This window comes from Dermacentor variabilis, chromosome 11 (assembly GCF_050947875.1).
Source record: "Dermacentor variabilis isolate Ectoservices chromosome 11, ASM5094787v1, whole genome shotgun sequence".
Lineage (NCBI taxonomy): Eukaryota > Metazoa > Arthropoda > Arachnida > Ixodida > Ixodidae > Dermacentor > Dermacentor variabilis.
The window spans coordinates 66,038,947-66,064,132 of NC_134578.1; the positions used below are offsets into that span (position 1 = coordinate 66,038,947).

The window sequence follows — 25,186 nt, forward strand, 5'->3', positions numbered from 1 at the left end:
CTGCATAAGTAGCTGTACAAGGTAGATATAGAAGATTTGGAGAAGAGGGCAAGGAATAAGTAAAAAGCTTGAGCAGATGTATACAAAATGCTAGAACGAAAGGAATGTGGAGCATACCTGATTAAATCATGCAGGCTAAGTGACTATTTGTCACCGCTCAGTTTCAAAGGCAATGACAGTAAATAATCATCATGATATATTTTTGCATCATATGAAAGTGAGAGTCCCAATGCGAAGCACTGTGACTCCCTTCGGTCCCTCAGAAATCGCACAGCGCTCACGCATGGCGGAAAACATTTGCTGCCGGCATGCGACTCGGGCATCGTCTTTTAATTGCTGAGCCCTATTTGCTCGCCACAAAAAAATGGCGTCGTTCCACTTGAACGCGGTTTCTGATTTTCTTACGAACTATCATAGGATTTGTGAAGTCTCCGCAACTATAATTTAAGAAGTCCATGACCTCGTGCGCTGTTGGCATGGAAAGCATTGAGAGTCCTATTGGAGTTGAAGTCGACAAGTAGCTGCGGCGACTTTGACTGGGCGTGACTTTCGTGTGCACGTGCAGCTAGGGCAGTCTTTCTCCGTTCTTTCCTAATAAAGCTTCTGTCTGTCTCTTCCCTCATTCCGCCTTTTATTATGGCAATGTGTAAGGTAGCAAGTCTGATGCGAGACTCGTCTCTCGTTTTTGTTCCTTCTTTCTCAAGTGCTTGCTTTTATGTTACATTAGTTTAGAGAATCCTTTATACGAGTTTCATTCCTTAATATGACAAATGTTTTGGGTTAGACACTTCCAAAATACTCATGCTTGTTACAAAATACATATTGTTTTATTTACTAAACTTTCCAGACCGTAGCGTATACGCGGTGTATAGTCTAGAAGGGCCCGTTTATGCCTAAGATGAAAAATATTCCATAATAGGTAGCCCGCTTTATTACTCCCACGGATGATCTTGGACTGTAAATGAGCTGTTTAGGCTTTCTGCTATCAGTAAAACGTTTGGAAACATGAATAATACTCTAAAGTAACGTACTCTCAGACAGTTTAGGAGGCAACATCGAACACGACTCTATTATTGCGATAGCAATTATATGCACACTACAGGCGCATTAAATGCCGTCACCGTCATCGTAACCATCGACATTCCTTTGAGGTTCCATATAAATTCCAAGATCCATAATATTGTCGCTGCGCGCCGTATGCTTTATGTGAGAGTGAAAGCGTGCGAGGGTGAGCTGGCGATCGCGGCTCAATTTCGCGCACAAAACAAATGAAAGTGGGGAGCAAGCGCGCCGTCTTTTGTCACACGCTAGGCTCCGGGGGGAGGGTATACAGGGAAGGGGCGCGCTCTATTTCGGGTGGCCCAGGCGGCCGCGAACGTCCGCTCGGGCCGCTCTATCTTGAAAGCCATTTGCGACGGCGACAGAGTCCGCCATGCGCTTTGCGTTCGCGGCTTAATTCGCGTTGATGCGAGAGGAAGCGCATATTTTAATTCGCTCGCTGCTGCTGCCGCGCTTCGTCACTGCAGTATTTTGACAGAGAGTATCCGCCGTCTTCGAGTGATATGCGTTCATGTTTGCGTGTTCGCGCGAACCCATGCTTGTTAATTTAGTTAGTATGCTTATGTTTACAAGTTTATATTGCCGGTAAAACTACTATATTTACTTCGTAAAGCTGTCTTATAATTTGCCGTCATGATCGTTTCTTCGGCTTTCGGCTAAAACTGCGACTTCTTGGTTGATTTCCATTATATGAAATACTAAATTAATAAAGTCCAGCTAGTTTTTTGTCAAGCCGTACCTACGACCTTACAATAATAAACCTTGAAAAATGCGACCCCTAAAATAGACTCGGAAACATTAAATGTGAAGTTACAAACGTGTATAGCGAAGGCAAAGGAACCTCCTGTTCGTATCACACACATATTTGACATAAAGAGCAGACACACAAAGGTTCTTTTGTGCTTCGTGGGTCGTTCATACTGATGATCACTGCTGCAATTGCGATTCTCAACAAGCAAGCTAGATTCATTTTGTACTGTGTCAGTGTTTGCCAATTCACTAGTAATAAATGATGATGCATGCCGCGAAGGGTTTCCCTCTTAAACAACACCTTACCTACATTTTTTTCAGATGATCATAAAGGGTCGTGAAAACGATTACTATCAGACAGACACAGCGCAAAACTGGCAAAAGAGATTTGGAAAAGTAAGCTCAAGCTTAATTTTGCTGTGCAGCATTGAATATGTGTTATTTACAGGCATACTCACATTAATTTTCACATTTCATTCTTGGATACAAAATATCAGGCCCCAAAATGTGCACAAAATAGGGCAACACATGATTCATATTTCAACATTTTATTTTGCGGCCGAAAAGCTTTAACGTTTGCTTAAGTCTTGCATTGGAATTTTCTTTGGTATTGCATAGGAAAGGTGCTTTCAAACAAAGCGATATAAAAATAATAACTTTATTATCAAGGGCTAGCATACTGAAAGTAATGTTATGATGAGATACTTTAGTACACCAGACAAAAGTAAGAAATTGCTATGAGTGCTCGGGCAACTTACTAAAAACGTACTGCGACTGCGCCTACTTAATAACTGATTTTCTTCTCCAGTTTCCCTTTTTTACAGGACTGGCAAAGGATGTCACAAGAGCCAAGAGAACTCTGGCAAATAACCACGAAATAGGCGTGCACCTTTTAGGTTATTTCAATGAATTGGCTAAATATCTCGAGACCCTGCCAGTGTAAGTATACGCATCTTTCATTAAAAGGCCCTGAACCACTTTTTATCGAAGTGGAGAAAGACATTTGAAGTGAAGGTAGGCTATTTCAGAACCACTTTGCCGCAAAAAGTACTTCAATGCGTTCAGCAAAAGCGGAGTTATCGGCAATCAAACCCGGCCTCACCTGTGCTCCCCTTCCTCCTCCAATACATTGCACGGCGAAGGCTACGGCAGAGACGTCACCGTGGCGCGCAGTTCAAATTTCCGATTTGGTGCCTATGCCGCGCTAAACGTAAGCCAAACGCGGCGGTCCTCAGACAGCCGCAGTGCGCTTAGCCACAGGACTCGTGGCGGCAGCTCGCGTCGGCCGCGGTGTAGCCGAGCGCAGCGACCAATAGCAGCCGCGTATTGGAGTATGCTTTATGACGAAATAAAGCACACAAAAAAGAGCGAGGATCCTGGGCTTTTTGAAACGAGAGAGTTTGTGAAAAAGGTGACTTCGGGCTCCGCTTGAGGGCTCCACGGACCGCGTACGCCAGCAGAACTTGGCTGAGGCGTTCACATCAGTGTATGCTATCCGCGGACTCTGTTATTTCACCAAGCCAAGGGGTGGCCCAGCGCTCCTTTAAAACGCATACTGTCAACCTTGACAGCGTCTAACGAATAAAATGACAAATGTGCGAGTTGTTGATTAATTTGAGAAACTTCATCACGAGTAAAGTATGTTCTCTTGCACACAATAAAATAGGACACCACAAACCTTGTAGCCTACCGTATACAGTCATCGATTCCAAAAAGTGTTTTGTTTTAATTGCTCTGACAAGCATGTTCCATAGTAGTACCACAAGAAGAAGCACTTGTTCACGGTACCAGAATCATAAATGCATACCGATACAATTTTTATCGCTGAGAGTCCGATGATCATTTGGAAAATTTGACCAGCGGTTTGTAACCTCGCGCACAAAGTGAAGTTGTTCAAGAACAAACGATAACATAGCGGCAGTTTAAACGGAAGTAACCGTGAAGAGCATCGTGAGCAGCGAGAGGTAATGTGCCATTCTTCACGATGGACTAGCTGCTGGCCGCGAAGCCGACAATGACACAACTGCGTATGTGGATCGCAGTTAAGACAAAAGCCATGCGCTGCAGCCGCCTTGCCACCCCTCCAGCGGTGACAGAGTTTGTGGTGTTTGAGTTTAGACCACTTGCTGCCAACGCTTCTGTTCGCCGTTCTTCGCTTGCCTTGAATGCAATTTACTAAGCCGAAATAATTATTCGTGAGTTCATCAAAAAGCCAAGCGTCACGATTACAAAGGTTGAGTTTTTTTTTTTTGAAGGAAAGTTTTCTGTACGAACACTCACGGACTTTCCTGACCGTGGAAGCTGGGTTGCACTGCAGTTTTGCTGAATAGATGAAACTTAAAGAAATTGAATTGCGTGCTCGATGGTGAGATGCAGTCTTGGTGTCCCAGTAGATAGAGCAGCTGGATGCTCTAACCATTAGACTAGAGTGACCCATATACTTCAATCGTGGCAATGACAATTATATTTGAGGTAATCATATATTTGAGACAAATATATTTGAGGTAATCGCCGCGTGCTTCACACTGCGTATCGCTGGTTCGCGAGAACGCACGCACTCCTACCCGAGCATCTGTGCATGGAATGCATTTGGACAGCTAGCTATGTGGACAATGTAATTTATACGAGAGTCCACTGCATGACCTTGTACCGACACAGCAGTAACACATGAACTACCACTGGTTACAGCACCAGTTTTGCATTTAATGGAAGCTGCGCTGTACATAGATTCCCACAAGGTCCGTTCCGCTGTACATAGATTCCCACAAATAAGCCGGCGTTCTTTTTTGAATATTGTCCTCAAGTTCTAAATGGACCAAACTTGGATGCGCATCTTTTGACTCGGTCGGATCGTTGCATGGTCCGTGCTAGAGGAATCATGCATGTGTATTTTCATGATAAAAATATAAGTTGAAATATTGATCTTGTCACTCGCCTTTTCCGTAACTTTCTCAAAGCTAGCATACACTAAATTCGATTTTCGCCAAACAATTTAATTTTCGGGGAACCCGCCTGCTACCAGGCATGAATACGCACTGGCCATTATGAAACATCAAAAAGATGCATGGTTCCTTTGGTCATTTCATGATCAATACTGCATCCATAATTGGTCTCTTGGACACATTCGTTATGACTTGCGTGAACGATTTCATGAAAAGCATGAAAGAAGAAGTACTGAAAAGGATAAAAGATTCAATTAAATATAGTATAACGATAAATAATTGGAAAGTAAGTGAACAGCATGGCACGAGGGGTATATGTCCACCAACCATGTCATGATATTTATTTTTAGCAGGCATGATTGTTGTGATGCTGAAAACTAACGGCGACGTCAACGGTAACTTGACTAGGCCTCTACCACCACAGTATACATTCGCCGCACAACTTCAACGGGGATAAAAACTGCACCATTATATTGTACAAAAAATCGGCAAATAGCTGGTAGGCAGAAGTTAACGCTCGCTAATAACAAGATTGAAGTAAAAATTAATTCCGTAAAATGCATGTGCAATACAAGTATACAAGTGTATGCAATAACCAAGTACACTGTATAAGCCCATAGAATATAAGCAACTGAACAAAGACCTAGTAAAGAATGAAAAAATGAAACACTGCTTTTTTGCTCTAGACAGAGTAAGTAAGTTCATAGGAAAATTTGTATATAGAAAAGAACTAATGCGAATCAATAAATATACTTTTCATTGCTTCCTAAAGGCTAAGTTGGAAGGTTGTGTTATTAGGGTTAGTACTTACGGATGAGTAGTTAAGAGACGAGGAATCTGTCATTTTATCAACTGTGGTGTGTTTAGTTCTAGTTTCTTGTTCCGGTAAAAATGAATATCGGGTGTCCTAATTCCGATTGATATTAGTCTAGGTGGTTAAAAATAATTGACAGTCGGTGCTGATTTTGCAAATATATGTTTGCAAAGACAGTGGCTATACATTTAACGAATGCTAACCATATGGCCCGATGAAAAACAACATGACACATGTTCATAGCACGGCAAGACGTGAATGAAACGATCAGCTTTTTCTTGCATAAGATGTAGGTTATTCCTGTTACGTTGGGATTTGGCTTCCCAAGCAAAATGCGCCAGTGCAGCTGGAAGTGAATCACAATGAATAAAGGTTACCTTTTGAGCATTTACTGTGTTCCTTATCACAAATTCTACATGCTGTGTCTATCGTAGATTAGCGTCGCATCGCACTCCAATGAATTTGTATTCCATGCGCATTCTAAAACTGGAGATTGAAATATAAGTGAAGCGAATGAAACAACTGGCTCTTGAATAGCATCCAGGGAAAACAGGGGAAGCCGGGAGATGGAAATTCGAGACGATGAGCAAAGCGAGAACAAGGTGAAAGCGGGAACCATCGTTTCGACTAGTGGACTCGGCAGGGTATATGTAGGTAGGGTTCTTCTAAAGGGGAGAGGGAGTAAAGCGGGTCAGCGCGGCAACGAGCGAAGGTGTGTTAGCGGCGACGGTGTAGAATTGAGAATAAAGGAGTAATTTTCACAAGGCCCATGGCACGGAGGTCTGTCAGCCACGTGTCAACGACTGCGTGTCAGCCGGCGGGTCAACGGCGTGCATAGCACCCCTCTATTACCTGCTTCGCGGGTTGCTATCATGTCTATGAAAGAGATAATAGAAAGAGCGTAGAAACTGGTGCTCGTGAATGAAATATATAAACCATACTGAAATGTTATAAATAAATAAACGAGAAAAAGAAAAGAAAAGGGAAAAAACAAAACAAAGAAAAATAAGCGACCACGCTAAGTGTTATTGCCTATAGCTTTAAATTCAACATAGCGCACCGATTCTAAAGCTACCTTAGAAACGTTTATGCCTATTGGTTGCAATGTCTTGAACTAATGGATAAGGTATGATTTCCTGTAGTTTCTTTCTCGTTCAAAACGGAAATCTTACTGTAAGATGTAGAGTTTGAGTTCAGCAAAGTTATGACCTAGTTGGTTGAAATGCTCGGCGACGGCTTTGGGAAGCTTTTGGGTTGCACTCGCGCGATGTCCGCTTAATCTGCCGTTCATTGATTGTCCCGTTTCAGTGATATACTGTTTATTACAGAAGGAACATTCAGACATATAAATTACATCCGAACTTGCACAAGTAAAGCTGGTTTTGACTTCGTGTGTATCACTATTTGCGGTGCTTTTTAATTTTAATGTCACTTTGAAGGTGCCTGAAGGTTTTTCACTTGGGGCAAAAACATGCTTCTAAAACGAGGGAATGATGTTGACTGAGTTTTGCGTGCACTAACATGTCTTTAATCTTTCTGTTGCGACGATAGGTAACCCTTGCTACATGCGGGAACACTTTTTTCAGACGCTCGTTGCTTAATAATATTAGGTGGTATTTCCGCAGGATGTTGTTTATGCTTGGAAGTGCATTAGAATACTTCTTATTAAGGTTGGCAGCATGTCCGATTCTGGTGTAGGTTGCTAACAGTCATGTCAAAGAAGTTGATTTGACTAGGAGAGTGGTGAGCAGTAAATATAATACTTGGGTGAAAACGATTGAAATGGCTCATTAGGTCGATTAACATGCTTGTGGCGTGCGCTGATGTTATAAATATGTCGTCAGTGTAACGAAGTGTGGGGTTTTAAAGGGTAGGATTTAACAGGTCTGCTTCAAGGTGTCCCATAAAGATTTTCACATACGTGGGATTGAATGGTATTCCCAGGCTAGTGCCGCAAGTTTGCAGGTAGTGAATTGTATCGAACTCAAAATAGTTGAACGTGAGAGCTAACCTAGGGAGCTACAGGTAAATTTCAGGAGCGTGCGCTTGGGGATGAATTGCGAGCGATCCCGATGCGGCTTCAATTCCTTCACTCATGTGTATGTTAGTGTAAAGGACCGAAGCACGCCATGTGACTAGAATAGAGCGGTCGGACAGGGCTTGGTTGGAGTTGATGCCATCGATAATTCGAAGGAAGTGCGGCATGTCTTGAGGAAAAGATGGGAGGTTGGTGGGGATGTTTGAGAGGTGGTGATTTAAAAAAAACTACATACTGTCTCGGTAGGCGTGTTGTTATTAGACACAATAGGCCAACGCGGATTTATGCTATAAATATTTCTTCGACGCGAACATCAAATATTTTAGAAAGAAGATAAAAGCGGGCTGCTTCTTTGTTTTTGGGCATCATGAAGCGATATTGAGATTGCGTGATTAGTTCCTTAGACAAGAGCTACGCTATTGTGCTTAGCGCAGTATTGCTGTAGTCTGAAGTTCAGTTAGTGTCAAGTTTTTTATAATGGGTGTGGTTGCTCAGTTGTTAGGAGGCCTCATTCTTGTACTTTTCTATAGGCCAGATTACGATAGGGCCGCCTTTGTCCATATCATTCCTTTCCGCGAGTTCATTAAGGATTTGGGGCTGAGCGGCGGACAGATTTTTGCGTCTCTGGTAATGCTGTGCAGACTTTAGAATTTCCTTTGAGGTTAGCTTGATGTAAATATCCAGTTATTGTCACTGTTCGGTTTCCGGTGTCCACGTGGTATGTGGTCTAAGAGAGTATCTACCTTGCTTTTCTACGTCTGGTCTATCGAAAAAAGAACTTGATGCGCATGCGTCTTGAAAATTCTGTTATACCTTTGTGGACTTCATATTCGGTTAGTGCGTTCTTCGTGGGACAAAACGTTAGACTACGTTTCAGGCGATCAACTTCATCGGGGCTTAGACTCTGGGATATCTCTACCACGTTGCTGCAGTGCTCTGGATGTTCGCCACTTTGATGAACTTAAACTCTACATCTTACAGTGAGATTTCCTGTCTGAACGCGAAAGAAAATATAGCGAATCATACCTTGTTCATAAGTTCAAGATATTGCATGCAACAGACATAAACGCTTCAAAGGGAGTTTTAGAATCCATGCGCTAGGCTAAATTTCATGCTATAGGCAACAACACTTAGTTCGGTTGCTGTCTTTTTTTTCTTTCCTTTTTTTTCTTTTATTTAGTTAGTCCATTTCAGTATATCTATACATTTCTTTTCACGAGAGCCGGTTTGTACGCTCCTTCTATTATCGATGGCCACCAGCGAAACTGGTAGTAGAGGTGTACTGTGCACGTCGTTGACGCGCCGGCTGACACGCGGCTGTTGACATGTGGCTTACCGACGGCCGTGCCACCGACCTTGGGCAAAGCACTCCTTTATTCTCAGTTCTACACCCCCCTCGCCCCTAACACACCATCGCTCGTTGCCGCACCCGGCTGCCTTACGCCTTCTCCCCTTTAGAAGAACCCCACCTGTATATACTGTGGTGAGGAAAGCACATGTCACCTTGAAAAAGGCAAGTCCACTTGTCGAAACGTTGGCTCCCGCTTTCGCCTTCTTCCCGTTTTGCTCGTGGTCTTCAATAGCATGTAATATTGTGAACTTAATTTTGTTTGTATCTGCATTTAGTTGGTTGGCATTTAGCCATCTGTTAAATGCTGCACGCATGCCTTTGCCGAAGCTATGACGGGAGGTAATGAAAAAAAAAACAACTCATGTGTAATCTGAATAGAACACCATATAAGGTGACCCGCCGTGGTTGCTCAGTGGCTATGGTGTTGGGCTGCTGAGCACGAGGTCGCGGGATCGAATCCCGGCCACGGCGGCCGCATTTCGATGGGGGCGAAATGCGAAAACACCCGTGTGCTTAGATTTAGGTGCACGTTAAAGAACCCCAGGTGGTCAAAATTTCCGGAGTCCTCCACTACGGCGTGCCTCATAATCAGAAAGTGGTTTTGGCACGTAAAACCCCAAATATTATTATTACCATATAAGGTGCCTGGCAAAAAAATAATAACAACATGATAAATGAAAAACAATATAGGCTCCAAGATTCATTAGTGGGGTACGCCATATCTAATAAAAAACTATAGATCGGCCTTCGCGTAATTAGTCAGAACAAACAGACTTCGGTTAGATAAATTACCTTAAATCAGGCTAAGCCTCGTGTCCCTTATTTCTTACTGCGGCAACTTTGCAAAAAGAAGTTCATCTTTGATAGAATCAAATGCTTTCTTAAAGAACTAAGGAAATTCCGGCAGTATATAAGTGGTCCATGATGAATGCTCCCCAGTTTAGGCGTATCTTCAAAGGGTTGGCAAAAGAATAGTGCAAAATATTATTAGACAGGTATTTTGACAATTGCTTTGGCGTGCTGAGAAGTAACAGGCTCGAAATAGAATACTTGCACTACGAGCCTTCTATTAAAACTTCTATTCCACTTAGATCAGTGAGTGAGGCTCACGTTTGTATTCAGGAAACATAGAAGGCTAGAACTGTCTTATGTTGACAGCCGCATTTATTTTTACTCATTTTCTGTTTATTATGCGAAGCATATTACTAGAGCTCAACCCAGCTCCTCAGGCGCGGCGGTGTCGCCTTCAATACCACGTGACACCGTGACGTCACGACAGAAGGGAAACGGGGCTCCAACTCGCGCCGTCACTCGCGGCGTCGCCTTCAAGGCTGACCACGTGACACCGTGACGTCACGACAGAGGAGAAACGGGGCTCCAACTCGCGCCGTCGCGGCTGTATATAAGCAGCTGCGCTTGTTTCTAGGTGGCTTTGGCACAACTCTTGCAAGATGCGCTGGGTGGGAATCGAACCAGGGTCTCCGGAGTGTGAGACGGAGACGCTACCACTGAGCCACGAGTACGATGCATCAAAGCGGTACAAAAGCGCCTCTAGTGAATGCGGTGTTGCCTTAGAAACGAGCTGTTTCTAAGGCTCAGGCGTGCGTCGCTTGCTCAGGCGCACATTTCGTTGCCGCGCCGAACGCTGCGTTGCTCGACGCTCACCGCGTCCAATGCGGGGCGCGTAGTCGCTGCGCCGTGGCCCATTGTCTTACACCCCTTGGCGGGTCGACGGGAACGCTGTCGCGTTCCACTCATGAAGGCGAAGCAGAGTAACGCATGAGTTGTTTCTTCGTCTAGCCGGACCAAATATAGCCAAGCAACAGCAGTTCACCAGGCTAAACAGTGGTTCAACAACTAAAATAAAGGCTAGTATGCTTCGCATCCTGGGCTTAACCTTAGCTAAGCCACAGCCATTTTTTTTACAGGAGGAAGCTGGTAAACTACGTTGGCTGGTACTTTGCCCGAGAGATTGCGGACGTCATGACCTTGGAGGTCCGGAATTATCTGAACTGCTTTCTTCGTACAGTGCCCAAACCTGGCATCCAAGTGGCTCTGAACGAAGATCACTGTATCGACAAGCTCATTGGATATCACGGTGTGATGGAAGCTGGCGTCGCACATCTGTACCTATTGCGCTACTTCGGTCAAACAGCCATCAACGAAGTAAGAAACCAGAGACGTGTATGTTTAGTTTGGAACCAAATAGACTATTTTACTGATTACCCCATATTATTGCAAGGGCACTGCCATCAGTAACAGAGACAAAATATATGCGGAAAAATTTGTTTTTCTGCCAACTTTAGACGCTGCTACAGGGATCATGGCTTGCTAGAATGGTGGCAACTACTGCATCGGTTCATGCTTGCAATGGTCTTCAGCGTTTTAAACAAATAACTTAAAGCATACCAATCTCTGCAAAACCGGTGAAAAACTAAGCATGGAAATGCAACCATAAAAACTGAAATTCCGCTGTTCGATAGCATGAAAAAGCGGGAGGCTCCCTAAAACGTCGATTTAACATTACGTCAAACCTAGACTAAGATATTAAATGCGCTCCTCACATATCTAACCTTAGCAAATATCAATCAAGCTTCAGTGTATTTGACGTGTTAAACGCGAATAAAAAATCTTCCGAGGAGGATGATAGCTTTGTACTTTGTACGAAAGCTGGCTTTTCTAAGCACATTTGTCAGTTTGTTTTTCAGGAGCTTGGCTGTTGTTTCGCAAATTGCGGCGTTGGTGCAGTAATATCGAGTGCGAAGCTTCGTAATTCTGGCTGTGTGTTAAACTTATCTAAACATACAACGGGCACGACTTAAGCATGACTTAATCTAGCATATGCACCACAGGGAAAATGCGCCTATCACTTGCCTGTTTCGGATAATGCATTTTGCTATATTTCTACGCCTGGTAAAATGTGTTTGTTCAAGATTTCGTAATATCTAACGGTTTTTATTTTATCTCATAGTTGCTTATCACGTTTTTTTCCCTCACACAGGCGTCTGCAGTAGCACGCCTCCTTAATTCATCATTCTACAGCTTTGTCCGCATGAATTCATGGATGGATAAGGAGACACAGCAGAAGTCGCTGCAGTGGGTAATGACGTGGCTTTCAAATCTAGATCTTCTCGTATTTCAGACAAAGAGCTTTTTGTTGTTAGAACACACCATAGTTCTATAAGTGACATAATTGTGAGCCTCCATAAGGCAAGCGTGATTTTTTAATATTGCGTAGTCCGGGTCTGTGGTTTCAAGCCCAGGCCCATCTCAGGCCCGCCCCTGCATGACCAGGCCCGGTTTCGGCTCACGACAGTGCGAACGGGTCGAGCCTGGGCCATGGTTAGGCCCACGGGAGGAACTTAGTGTGGCCTAACTACCTTCAATGTTTCGTTGCTTAGCTGGCTCATGCACAGACATTGCAATAAAATCACGACGGCAATAAAACGCTGGAAAAAATATTTCCTAGAGATGAAGTGTACAGCTTGAAGCCTGCCATTATCACAATTGATAAACACCGATTCTATGGAACGCATGTGTCTTGAATACTAGGGGTATTGCCATGTCGGCAAGCCTTCTTACTGTTCCCCCCCCCCCCTTTTTTTTTAAACGTGAATTTTGTTAGATACTTTCCTGATCTTCCTTGTTCTATTATTTTCAGTATTTTGCAATTTCAGTATTTTTTCCTCTTTTTTTTCCTCTCTTGATAGTGGTTGCAAGTGCTCATATATGCGTGAGATACTGTTCTAATGTTTGTCGGGCTGTCTTCCTTCAGTGTACCTTCTCTAAATCTTATAGTGTCGTCGCCTTCATTTTAGTTTTCTTCTGATATTTTCTTCTGATATTTACATATGTTGCATTGCTTTTGTATTTCTTTTTCATGTGTGCATGTGTATGTATATAAATACGTACATATGTAAATATTTATGTATTCTGCCCCTTCTGCGTGGGCCCTCATTTGGGCGTGCAGTATTGTATAAATAAATAATTAAATAAATAAATAAATAAATAAATAAATAAATAAATAAATAAATAAATAAATAAATAACCTCTATGGTACGAGATAAGGTCGACAGAAGAGTGAGAAAACTGTCGGAGTTTGTGAGTGCTACACTCAGCTTGAGTAATACGTGAGTACTCGCTCGCGGTCACGTAAGCAGTGTGATCCCCGTGTCTTCGTACAGATCACCGGTGCTTCCGTAGGGACGTGTGCGCGAGAAGCGAACACGCTTTAATGACGATGATGAGTTAAGCTTTGAGATTTCGCCCTACTATGGAGGAAATCTCGAAATGTGGATTCCTAGCGAAAGTAAAACGTTGGAATAGTCGACTTTAGGGGATTGGATATATACTGGCTTCCGCTTCTTCATTGGAAAACCGGCTATTTCCACGCTAGATGCGCAACGTTTCGGAGTAATTATGTAGAATTGAAGCGGTAAGAAGGCAAGATTATGTGGAATGCTGTAAGGGCACAGTCTGGAGCGAAGGGAGAGTCGTAGGTGCCCTACACAATTCGAAAACCAAGGCAAAGATAATGACGTCTTTAGCCGCACTTTCATTTTGCTTATGCATGTCCGGGCACCTATGCTTGCACAGGAGGAAGGAACTGGGACCAATACTACGGGGGACCATCACTGGTCGACTTTACACCAGTGGAGCGTGGTTAGCCACAGGAGTTCCCAGTCCCAATTTGATTGACGTTATGCAATGCGTGTTGCAAGACTTGCGAGATGTTTCGGGACGGTACAGAAGATCCAGTGCCTAGTCATCGTGCACAAGGTGCTGGAAATGTTGTTTATGTACTGACCCAGCGATCTTACTATATCTAACCAATTGTCAGTTATCTTGATTGTGAAGAATAAGATTAGATACAAAGTTAGAGATAAGAAAAGTACATTCAGCGTTGTCACGCACTCCGTTATAGTGAAAAACGTGAAAGTTGTTACTACTCAAGTAATGCTACAAATGTCATGGCTGCATTCACTTTTAGACCCGGTTAGACAGGCATATTTTGATACCACTTAATGGTAATAAACTGGATCATGTGTCTTCTGCAAGTACAAGGATATCCGATTGGTTCAACACTTTCTGATTTCCGGTAAAGTTTGTTTCAGCAGCCTTACAACCGTAACTAATGTTCTTTATGTATGATAGAACAAATAAAATATTTTAAAACAGTGACTCACGGGATGCAAAGATGAATGCTAACACCTGATTGTAAGGCGCGACGCTGGGAGTACCGCTTCTTGTGTTCGAACTTTGTGGCTGCTCGAGTTTTGCGAAGTTTTTTTAGAGGTAAGTTAGCAAATGTCTCTTGGAATAAGTTAGCAAGCGTGTCTTGGCAACCTTTTATGAATTTAACGATGAGGGTGGGTCAATCAGCCGGAATTAATCGGACGGGGAAGTTGTTCTGGAGGCCGATTTCCTTAAGATGCTCTTTTTCCTATCCACTTAAAGACCCCTAGCACGTCATTTGAGCGGTGGGTGGTACAGCTGAGCGACGACACCCTGGCGCGAAAACAAGCTCTCGTCCAGCAAGTACATCGAGCACCCATGGCTAGTGCAGCTCTGTAATGAGCAGCTGTAGTGCAGCTCTGTAATGCCTGTGAAATACGTTCCGTAGCCTGCACAGCAAAGTTGATGTGTAGATTTTCCCACACGATTTCCTAAGGCACAGCTAGAGAGATGGTAAGAAGGTAATGTGCGTCGTGTTGACTTTGCAAGCAGTTGTCCCAAACTTCTGATAGTCTCAGCGTCCTATATAATCGTGCGTGCATCGAGCATCAAGAAACCTAAATTACGGGAACAGAGATTTCTCTACAAGAGCATTTTCCATACACTTACTGATATGTTGACACTTTTCATTGTACAGTGTCACTTGTAACGTGTGTATTGTCCGCCTCTTTCAATATTGCAATTGATATGGCGGAAGTGCTCTTGTAAGAAGTGACGATATTTTTGTAGCTGCGCAATACTCTGTGGATGAAAGCCAGGTGAAATCATAATTTGTAACATGCCATTCAGCTTATAGTACTTTGCCCACATTTTAAGATTCGCAAAATTAAGTTTTTACTTCCTTACAGATGAGGGAACTGCAGTACCAAATGGGTGCTCCCCATAAACTGCTTGATCATGCGACTCTTCAACAACAGTACGATCTCGTAAGCAAAGACATTATATTCGTGTAAATAGTCGCTGTAATTATAGACCCTACATTAGAAATTGAGCACCACTCTACCAAAGGCGTGATAAAAAGTATGAGTAAGCTTGTGCGCATGAAACTGTACAAGCATAACTGATTTTTCCTTCAACGTAATGCAGTGACATGAACGCAAATGAATAATGTGGTTATTTTCTGTATTGTATAACAAATGTGCCTTTAAAAGGGAACTACTTTCTTGACAAACGATAATCTGGAAGGCCAACAATTGCCTAAGCAGCGTCTACTTAGGGAAATACTCGGGATTTACACGAATTAAATTGTGCTTATGTCGGCACACGAAAATCGTGAAAAATGTTCAGCGTAGTAAGCTCAATAATGAAACAAACTTTCTTGTTAGCTTTTCTTTTGCAACTATGGATGCGAAGATTGATGCCTACGTTATTAGCAGAGTGTTGTGGAATTTAAAATGTATGAATTCTGGAGATCTAGAATATATGAATATGAATCTGCGGCTTCGACATAAAAATCAAGTCTACATTGCAAAGACTCATGTTCGATGAAGAAAGACTGTCAAACTTGTGTTGCCCAACATTTTTGTTTGAAGTGAAGAAAATATGAAAACACCATAGGAACTGTTCTAAACTAGAATTGGAGCGAAAAGGTTAGCAGGGCAGTTATACATTGCTGAGTTTAGGATTATGATTAGGATTAGGATTAGGTTTAGGACAAATGTTGGATACGCTCGTGTTTTCACTGCCTATTTCAACTTCATGGGGCTTTTGGTCCTGGGAATTATTTATTGAGTTCAGCGCTCAGACGGCAACAGGAAAGGTGTGTTACCATTGGTAAAATTGAAAACATAAAATCTCGCTGCAAGCTTGAAAAGTTTCACGCTATGAATGTGCTTCGACATGTTCCAGTGTCCTTGCCGTTAAACTTGTATAAAAATATAGCCATCTCATATTCACTAGGTTTGATGCTGGAATGCGGTATATTGGCTGTGAATTCGGTGAAATTAAAATGTCTTGCGTTGAAATCATTTACTGACGCAGACAAAAATAAGTCAACGTGCTCGCTCAGTGTCTATCAGGTAACGCAGGCATATACACGATAAGAAGTATCTTGGCCGAGAAAAAAGTTTAGCTTGTTTAAACAAGACTTAAATATAATTTCTCACGCCTGGATAACTATATTTCGCTGCCCATAAGCATGCAGAGAAGGATCATGTGCACAACATAATGTACACTTGAACTGGCGGTTTTTCTGTTAGTACCCTAGACATGGAATGTATTTAATCGACGTACAGAGTCTATTGCCATACTAGACATTGCGCATAGCCTAAACTTTGTATATTGCAGGGAACAGCAAATAATGGTATTACAGCTTGCTCTCTCCATATATTGAGACTGCTTATGCTGACTCACATACCTTCCTAATAGGCTTCAAGGGCGGAATTTGCTATACGGGACGCATTAAGTAGGCACCTGCACTTCTGTGACACGCACAGAACATTTCTCACTGTTCCTGATTCCACGACATCCTAAATGCAGCAAATCTGTAGAATCATTGTAGCCTTCCTTGGTGCATTCTAGTGCAAGATGCAATAGACACTATCCAAATGACCTCAAGCCAGAATACTCTGCTTCTTTTGTGAATGAATACATTTATTCGAAAGGATCGCTCATAAGCATAGGTGGTGTAGGGAGTGAGATGAGTACAAATAAAAGAAATTGAAAAAAAAAGACTTAGGACTGTTACCTTGCATCGCATTGCTGTTTACTGAATAACTAATATATTCTGTTTTGTGCGGGCGTATGCAGGTCAAGTTACCAGCCCAAGACAGTCTTTTGAGGTACATATACGCCTATCGGGACAACAATTTTCTGCAGACGTTGAGAAAGAATCGGGAAGCGTATGATAGAAGAGATATGTAAGTACAAAGAAAACAGCGAGATACTGGTGACATGAAAATATAACTTTGACATTATTTATTACTGAATATAGACAGTATTGCGACCCTCGCAATTTTCTGAAGCTGATTTCTGTCCTCAGATATCGTCAGCGATAAAGGCAACTTAATAAAATTTTGAACAATATAGAAATTATTTTCATGCTTTTGAACGTATTTTTGCATTATGATTAATTTGTTTACTTAATTCTGTATTATCTTGGAAGTGGGAAAAGCATGGTCTCTTGCGCAAGATGTGCACTTCCTACCGTGGCCTATTAGAGTATGATAACATAAATTACATTGCAAATAAGTTAAAACATTCTTATTTTGCATAGTATTTAAATATGTTTTATTCAAACTTTTCAGCATCAAGCACGTATTTTTAAAGTGTGCCTGACCAGAGATGCGGGAAAGTACAAGGTCCCAATATCTGCAATTTTATGTTTTATTGTGTATGCAAAATTTAGCTGGGCTGAGTCCGAGCAGTAGAGACAGCCTGAAGTAATAAAAAGATAAGCACACAATTGATAATTTCTAAACATGACTTTTAATGTTACAGATAATGAATTTCATAGGATATTGGCCATATTTTTCAGCCAACAAACTCTAATAATGATCAGTCAGATTGGCTACAATGTAGATTAATATTTCGACGAGAAGTGTAACATTGTAAAATTCACCCTGCGCGTAGGTCGTACCTGCAAAACCCTTGTGAGATTTCTCCTACAGACCAAATTCTTTGTTGCAATTTGGCGACGCAATTTTACTTCAGGTGCCTGTTCTCTAGACATTCTTTCAATTCTCTTATGCCTCGTGCGGCTCTTAGCGATAAACTCCAGAGTTTGAAGCACGGCCAAGTTATGTAGAATCCCGTCACAGCTTACGTTATCTTTGTTGAACCACCCTATGGCTTTAGAAGTGACCATCACCACAGCAGTGCATCAAGCAACTTTCGACTTGTGGCACAGGAACCAAACCTTGCTTCTGACTCAGCGGCGTTCTCGGTAAGGCCCTGAACACCGGCAGACAAGCGCTTTTCGTCTGTCAGCCGCTCACATGTAGGAAGCAGGACCTTTGATTGAGCACCGGTAAAACTGAAAATGAGCTGATGCGAGCTTAGCCAAGGCTTGTGCTCCCTTGCGCGTAACCGAAGAAAGCTCGCCATCCGGGCAAAGCCTGTGGTTGCAGCCATCATCGGCTGAGCCCTCATAGAAAAATAAAGGCGCTATAGCCTGCACCTTTTATATTAATAATTTTTCGCACTGTTCTGGATGAAGAAATACCTTGCTTTTTATCATGAAAATATTACGTTTATGTTACCATTTGCATGAACGATCCAAAATTATTTACTTAAAAAGTGATGCGAGGTTTTAACCGAATCTCTCCTTAAGTTATTGCACCTAAAGATAAGCCTTTGGGCTACAGGCTCACATGCCCATGGAACTGGAAACAAAAGTCAGAGCAGCTTGTGTAAAAAGCGCTAAGTGGAATTATCAACGTTTGAACATAGTTTACCATTATTCACATATATCACTGGTAGACATGAAGCGCTAAAGAAAAACAGGACCGAAAGGACAGACGTCGACAAGCCGTTGCCCATGCCCTGCCTTTCGTCCGTCTTTTTTTTTGCGTTTGAAGTCTACTAGTGATTGATAACAACTAGTCTGCTCTCAAGCATCGCTTAATCAAACATGCACTTTCTACATACAGATAACGTTGTAGGGTTTCTTAACATGTGCCATTTCGGTTTCAATGCCGCCAGTTTCTGGCTCTCTTGCCTAGACGCCATATAGAGATCACCTCGGACAGCATAGTAGTTCATAAGGAGTATTCATCAGTAATACGCTTGATGCAGCGTACGCCAATCAGGGAGGCCGGTCACCGAGAAACGATTTTAATGAAAAGTAGGCTTTGTGAATTCATGCACATTCTATGAGCCTTGTGTAAATCATGGATGGCGAAGGGATAGAAATGATGGTGATAGTTGTATGTCTCTCATACCGCGATTGCACAGCTGCGTACTACTTTGATTCTCTAACCGAATGTAGGCACGTCATTGTCATCTTGCGGCTTTGTACTAGACTCTTGGATCGGCTATCCGACCCTGTCGCTGCTGGTTACTGAACAATTATAAATAATTGCTAACTCCTCTTAGCGCAAGTCTGCCAAACATTAGCATTTCAATAATTTGCGTCCTACTTTTCACAAAAGATAATTTTAAGCATGCCGTTTAGCCTCATCGATAGCTACGGTAGAGTAGCAAGGTTCAGAGTGCAGGAATCATTGATATTGCAAGCTGCATGAATTAATAAAATATTCCACTTCCGCCTTCTATAGCGACAGGATAACATAAGCGATAACCTTTACAAGCTCGTATTTGCTCTCAATTAACAGGCACCGATTCCTATTCTACTTGCGTTGATGAATACTTTCGTAGCGGCGACCTTGTCGAAGGTCGCCAGCGCTGTTTGTATTGGACGAGTCGAGCTTTTGGAATGCTTTGGCCTGCGCACTTCAAGTCGGCGTCTGATTTTCTGTCACTGGCACGGCTGCGCACGAACAGTCCTTTACAAAGTACCTGTCCTGTGTACAGAAAGATCAAAACTGGACTTGCTCACGAGATTAACCAGAAACAGCTGCTCTGCGTAAACGAAATGATACTTCTGCGCCTTTGGGGTGAGTCTGGAGGACGTGCCTCAAGTAGTGTGTTATGTTGCACGAGCTGATCGTCAAAATTTGAAGAAATAAAGGCAACCTCCTTTAAGTAGAAGATATACGTCAGCCACTTAAATCTTTCCAAGACTGCGTACAACAGACGTCGAAATATTGATCTTTGTATCGTTATCAGCCCAACTGCTATCCTATCCTGATGAGGAAATGAGGACAACCTCCTTCAAGTAGACGAGATAGGTCTGCCACTGTAAGTTTTTCAAGGCTGCGTACAACAGACGATGAAATATTGATTTTTATATCGTTATCAGCGCAACCGCTATCCTGAGTAGCGGCACTCAGACCAGCTGCCCATTCGGCAAATAAATCCAATTAAGTTTTGTGCATAAACCTTACTTAAGAGCGCTGACAACAAGAAGTTCGGGTAAGGCTCGTCTACGATAACTATCTAAGTATGTGAATAGTCGCTGCGCGTAATGTATAATAAGTGTACTGAAGCGGGGCTATCATTCGGCGTTCTCGATGATGATGATGATTTATTGGCTTCCCCTTGGAAACGGGGCGGCGACAAAGTCACCCAGCCTGCTTGAGTTAATCAGGTATGCTATACTAGATTTTTATTCTAGAATTTGTGTATACATTTTCTTAATCTCTTGTTTATCTTCCTCAAAACTTCTCAGCCTGCCTTGCGCCACTACCTAGCACTATAACGAATCCAGTGGTGTAAATATCTTTCCTGCTCCCCCCCCCCCCCCCCCTCAATACTCCAAGTAAGTTGCTTATCTGGATTGCTGACCGGTTGGGGCTTCGCAGAGAGGATATCTAGCGGCGTCGATGCGAAGTCCACAGCTATCCAGTTGCACATACCCAGTGCCTCAACTTGCCATATCAGTTTATTCTGGCGAGGTGCATTCCCAGTGTCGAAGGCCCTGATTATGTTCGCGACGCGAATTGTATGGTGCTTTCTTCGACGCACGCGGGCAGCCGCAATTACCCTGTGACCATTGAGGAGTCATGTGTAGAAGCTGACATGCTTGAATCGAAGAGTAGGTTTTGGACAATCCCTGACCCTGTTCTCCGCAATCTTTGGGCTTGACTGTCGCTTGTTTGTTTCTGTGCAAAGGTTCGCGCAGGGGAAAGTTATTTAGTTATTCAAAGCTTTCGCTACTGTGTCCTTAACCCTTACTAAAACGCGGCGATAAGCAGTGGCACATGTCCAGTTGCATATGGGCTTCTATTGGGGAGTATGCGCCTTCTTGGGATGGAACATCTTCTCGTAAAGCAAATTGGCGGTTTTTTAATTTGAATCGGCACCATGGAGCGAAATAGGGTCGCACAGCATGGTCTCGTCGTTCCTGAGCTATTATTGCAAAACAAACCTGGGCCGATATGCGCCTATAGATATGCTCAGTTTGCGGCTCTATACATCCACATGTGCCTAGTGCGGGAAGGGAAGAAAGCGCACCTATAGAGCATTTTGGAAGCAACCCAAAAATTTCTTTAGATTATTTTCGACGCAGGGATGTGACAAGAAAAGTTTCGGCGAGCTTAGGAAGAAACATTGAAAGCATTGGTGTTGATTGGAGAAATATCTGGACTGATACTGTGTATTTCAGATGGGCGGTGTCAACCTTAGCTACTGATGGGGGTTACTCGGAACTGTACACTTCTTTAGGTAAGTTTAAGATACCTATGTATTAGTAACAACTGTACTGATTATACGAGTAAAAAGACGCCGCGAAATGATTGCAAGCAAGATATACTGTCATTGGTTTTTGTTGTTCGGCCAAGAAGAACCAGATGAACCAATTTACAACTATCTTTTATTCCTTCAATTGCTTGGGAAATGTTTCTCACTGTTTCGCTAATCGGCATCAGCCATTGAGCAGCGACGTGCTTGCAATGCACTGCGATTATGAACGATGAGCCTCGGCCTCTCCGAAGGTTAGAACATCCTCTCTCTTCCAGGTAGAGTAACGTCAGTTTAAGCATGTGTTTTAAGCGTAAGAAAATTACAAGAAACTAGCCGGAAACTAGATCGGCTAACAAGTGGTAATTGGAGCAAGAAATGTGTGTACGCACGCCCGTAACTCACATACGAGCACTTTGAAATGTGCATAAATTGTCACTGCTAACGCTAAATAACGGAGCCGCTCGTGTATGTTTCTCTTGTACATGCAATTAAGTCTTTGGCAGTGAGGACACTAAACTAAAGAACAATGTAAAGTTTTCAGGGCACTTTAGCCAAGTGGCAGGTTTCCCCAATACACGCATTCCAAACGCTGAAAGAAGCGGCTAACATTCAGAATCGATCTAATGTTATTCTCAATTGTAATACATTAATTTGAGTGAAATGATCGAGAACGCAGTAGATCTCAAGAGTTTAACTTTTGATATACTGGGCTTATTGTACAATCTGCAGTGGTCGTAAGGTCCTAGTATGAGAAATTTTCAATTATATTTATGACCGAAAGTTGTAGACATTGTTGCTGCTCGCCTAATTGCTCGTCAGTCGACAATGGTTAGTGTGACTGAGACTTGCTCAGTACATAGGCTCCTGACATTAGATAACATACATTTTTCCTGACGAAGAGAAGCAGAAAAGAAGATTTGTTTATTAGCCTAAGGGGCGTTCACCGAAAAATATAAAGCAAATAATTTTTGCCCAACATAAAATCAGCTCAGCATTTGATGTGGTAGACGGAATAGTATTTGTTAAGTACCACAAATGCTATGAGTGCTTGCACTTCAGCCCAAGTGAGTAATACTTCATCATCGTTGCAACAATGTCAATTTTGCAAAACGTTTTTCGCAATGTATTCACGTTGTCCACGATTCTAAGCACAACAGTATGCGGCGGGCTCCTGCAATAAAGTTGTCTTTTTGTAAAAGCGTGAACCAATGATAGTGTTTGGTCACCCGCTACGAAACGACACAATTGGTGCATCAGAGGCACTCGTGGATAAAAGTCTAATAATGCCAATACTTCAGGACTACTGCACTGTGTCCTCCAACAGATGTGCCTGCAGGTGCGCTTCAAGAACCTATATTCAGATATAAGGCGTCAAGGTGAGTGAATTCCTTCACTGTTATGAAATTTATGCAGCAGTCGCTCAAGAGTAAAAGCTGACGTCTTTAGCTGCTGAAAGCTGTCATTCTAAATAGATTAGTTTATTTTTGTTCACTTTGGCACCTGGGTGGCTCAGTGACAGTGACATTCTGCTGTACTGCATTAGGTTGCCATCTTTCCTAGCAGCGACCGCCGCATTCCACAGGATGAAATCAAAGACGCTGCAGTACCGATTTTAACAGGAACGCTAAAAGGTCCTAAGCGGTCAATAATTATATGAAGCCCTCCGCTATGACATTTTTCATAGCGCTTGTGCGTCTTCGGGTCATTAAATGGCATTGACCAACAACTGCCAGCTAAAAGGGTCCCTTGAACAAATTTTGTAGGCCCGTAGGGTACGGCTAAAGTAAAACATTTCAGGTAAAGCCTCTCATATTAGGAGGGACATGAATGATTACAAGTTACCTTCCTTCCTATTCATGCCTTTTCTCCCCATCACGTTCGCCGAGTGATCGGGGCTAAGGTCCGCCGTCACTGGCTCGGCGTCATGATGTGGCGTCATGTCGTCTACTTCCGGTTGTCTTGGAAATAGCGAGCGAAGCCTCTCCGCTGTCCGCCTGGTCATCGATCCGGTGATAGAGCTATCCTACATCGGCCTACATGGTGCAGCCACCTGGGGACGCCGAGCTTTACCAGCCAAACACAGAGCTACTATTGCTTTAGCCAAGAATAACATAGCTTAAACATATAAAAAGAGAGCGTGTTCAATATTATGCTCCTACCGAAAGTTTACACCTGCAGCAAAGTAGAATACCCTTGGTTACTACTATATTAGCGCTGTGTCTGTCTGGTGGAGTTCTGTATACCACAACCTGCTGTGCCGTTGATTAGTGGCTATGGTGCTGGAGTGTTCGGCACGAGGCCGCAGAATCGAATCCCGGCCACGGCGGCCGAGGCTCGATGTGGTCGAAATGCGAAAACACCCGTGTGCTTAAGTTGAGTTGCACCTTAAACAAACCCAAGTGGTTCAAATTTTGGGAGTCCCCCACTGTGGCGTGCCTCATAATCAGATCGAGGTTTCGGCATGCAAAACTTCGTAATTTAATTATAATTTTGAAGCTCTGTTCCACCAGGTGACTGCACCGTGTAGGGCGTTCAAGTATTGTGCCTCCGCTCATCCAACAAAACACCGAAATCACTGACGCTTGCGTTTACTTGAATGCCAGACATGCTAAACATCTCTTTTGTGATCGTAATCTTACGGCGTGACGTGAAGGCTGCAAACGTGTAGATGCTCCCACAGATCGGGTACCGACAGCCCGATGGCTGCAGCCCCTTCGCTCGCATGTTGCTTCGCAGAGGGACACGATGTCGCCGCTTGACATGCCGCCGATCGCAAAATTTACAGCATAAAGAGTAACAAAGGTGATTCGTGGTGCTCGCGAAATGAAAGCTCAAGGCCGGCACTGACCGCGATGCTTGCGTCAGCACGTAGAACGTTTAAACACAAGCAGACGACACTTGCTGTGCGCTGGAAGTGGCTCAGTGTGGCAATAAATTTTTGTTGTGAATTCTTTTTGTAACTTTTTCTATAAACAGATTAACCAACATCCTAACTATTAAAAACACTTTGTAACCATAAAGTGTAGAAATGATCAATGACGCGACCTGGATAGCCAGTCGGATAGCTCGCCCAAATGACGTCAATTTGGCTGTCTACAACAAATGGGAGGGTGCGGCTGAAACCTCAAGGGACTGACGCCGCTGCGATCTATACCGATGAACATTCTAAAGTTCTATAATAGATTAGATGCCTTACGCGGTGCGCTTAAATGATTCACTTAATGATCAGCAAGACCAACGACTGAGCACGTTTGTAGAATATCGTCAAAATTGTTTAAGTGTCCTTTTAAGCACTTCGTCAATGCGCCAGTGAAATAACGTCTCACGTGCCATAACTTTCAGAGTCCATGTGGCGCCTTCGTCTTTGCGTGTCCCGCTACATAGTCGTCATTAAGCCGTTAAAGAAGCTATCATTGTATAGGAAAGTGGCCTTATGTTCTTACCTTAAAAGTGTGCTCTAGCGCTTATAAGTGCAAGATGGTAAACATTGTAGTCACATCAATATGGTACACAGCAGGACCTCATGGGTTTCACTCCAAACCACATTGGCTTCGTTGCGATCTACCTTGACTGAGCAACATCATTTAAATCTACACAATATGCCTCCTGTTCAATGATAAAAGCGCCACAGTACCTACTTGCAATTATGAATTTGTATATGTTCAGTAAAGGTAACATGGTTCGTGGGTTTATCGACGTCATCGATGTTGCTCTGGGGCTCTGGGGCTCTAAGCCACATTGGCCGGATCGGAATA

At 43.0% G+C, this 25,186-nt stretch overlaps 1 protein-coding gene across 1 annotated transcript in view; it reads left to right on the plus strand.

The window, feature by feature from the left end:
* Positions 1-17,069, plus strand: part of LOC142564292 (neprilysin-21-like) — a 68,038-nt gene extending 50,969 nt beyond the window's left edge. Inside the window, exons 9-14 of the mRNA XM_075675240.1 lie at positions 2,131-2,205; positions 2,618-2,748; positions 10,883-11,120; positions 11,956-12,054; positions 15,038-15,115; positions 16,938-17,069. Coding sequence (XP_075531355.1) covers positions 2,131-2,205; positions 2,618-2,748; positions 10,883-11,120; positions 11,956-12,054; positions 15,038-15,115; positions 16,938-17,051 — 735 coding nt within the window. The 3' untranslated portion in view covers positions 17,052-17,069. The remainder of the gene's footprint in view (positions 1-2,130; positions 2,206-2,617; positions 2,749-10,882; positions 11,121-11,955; positions 12,055-15,037; positions 15,116-16,937) is intronic.
* The last annotated feature ends 8,117 nt before the right edge of the window (positions 17,070-25,186 follow it).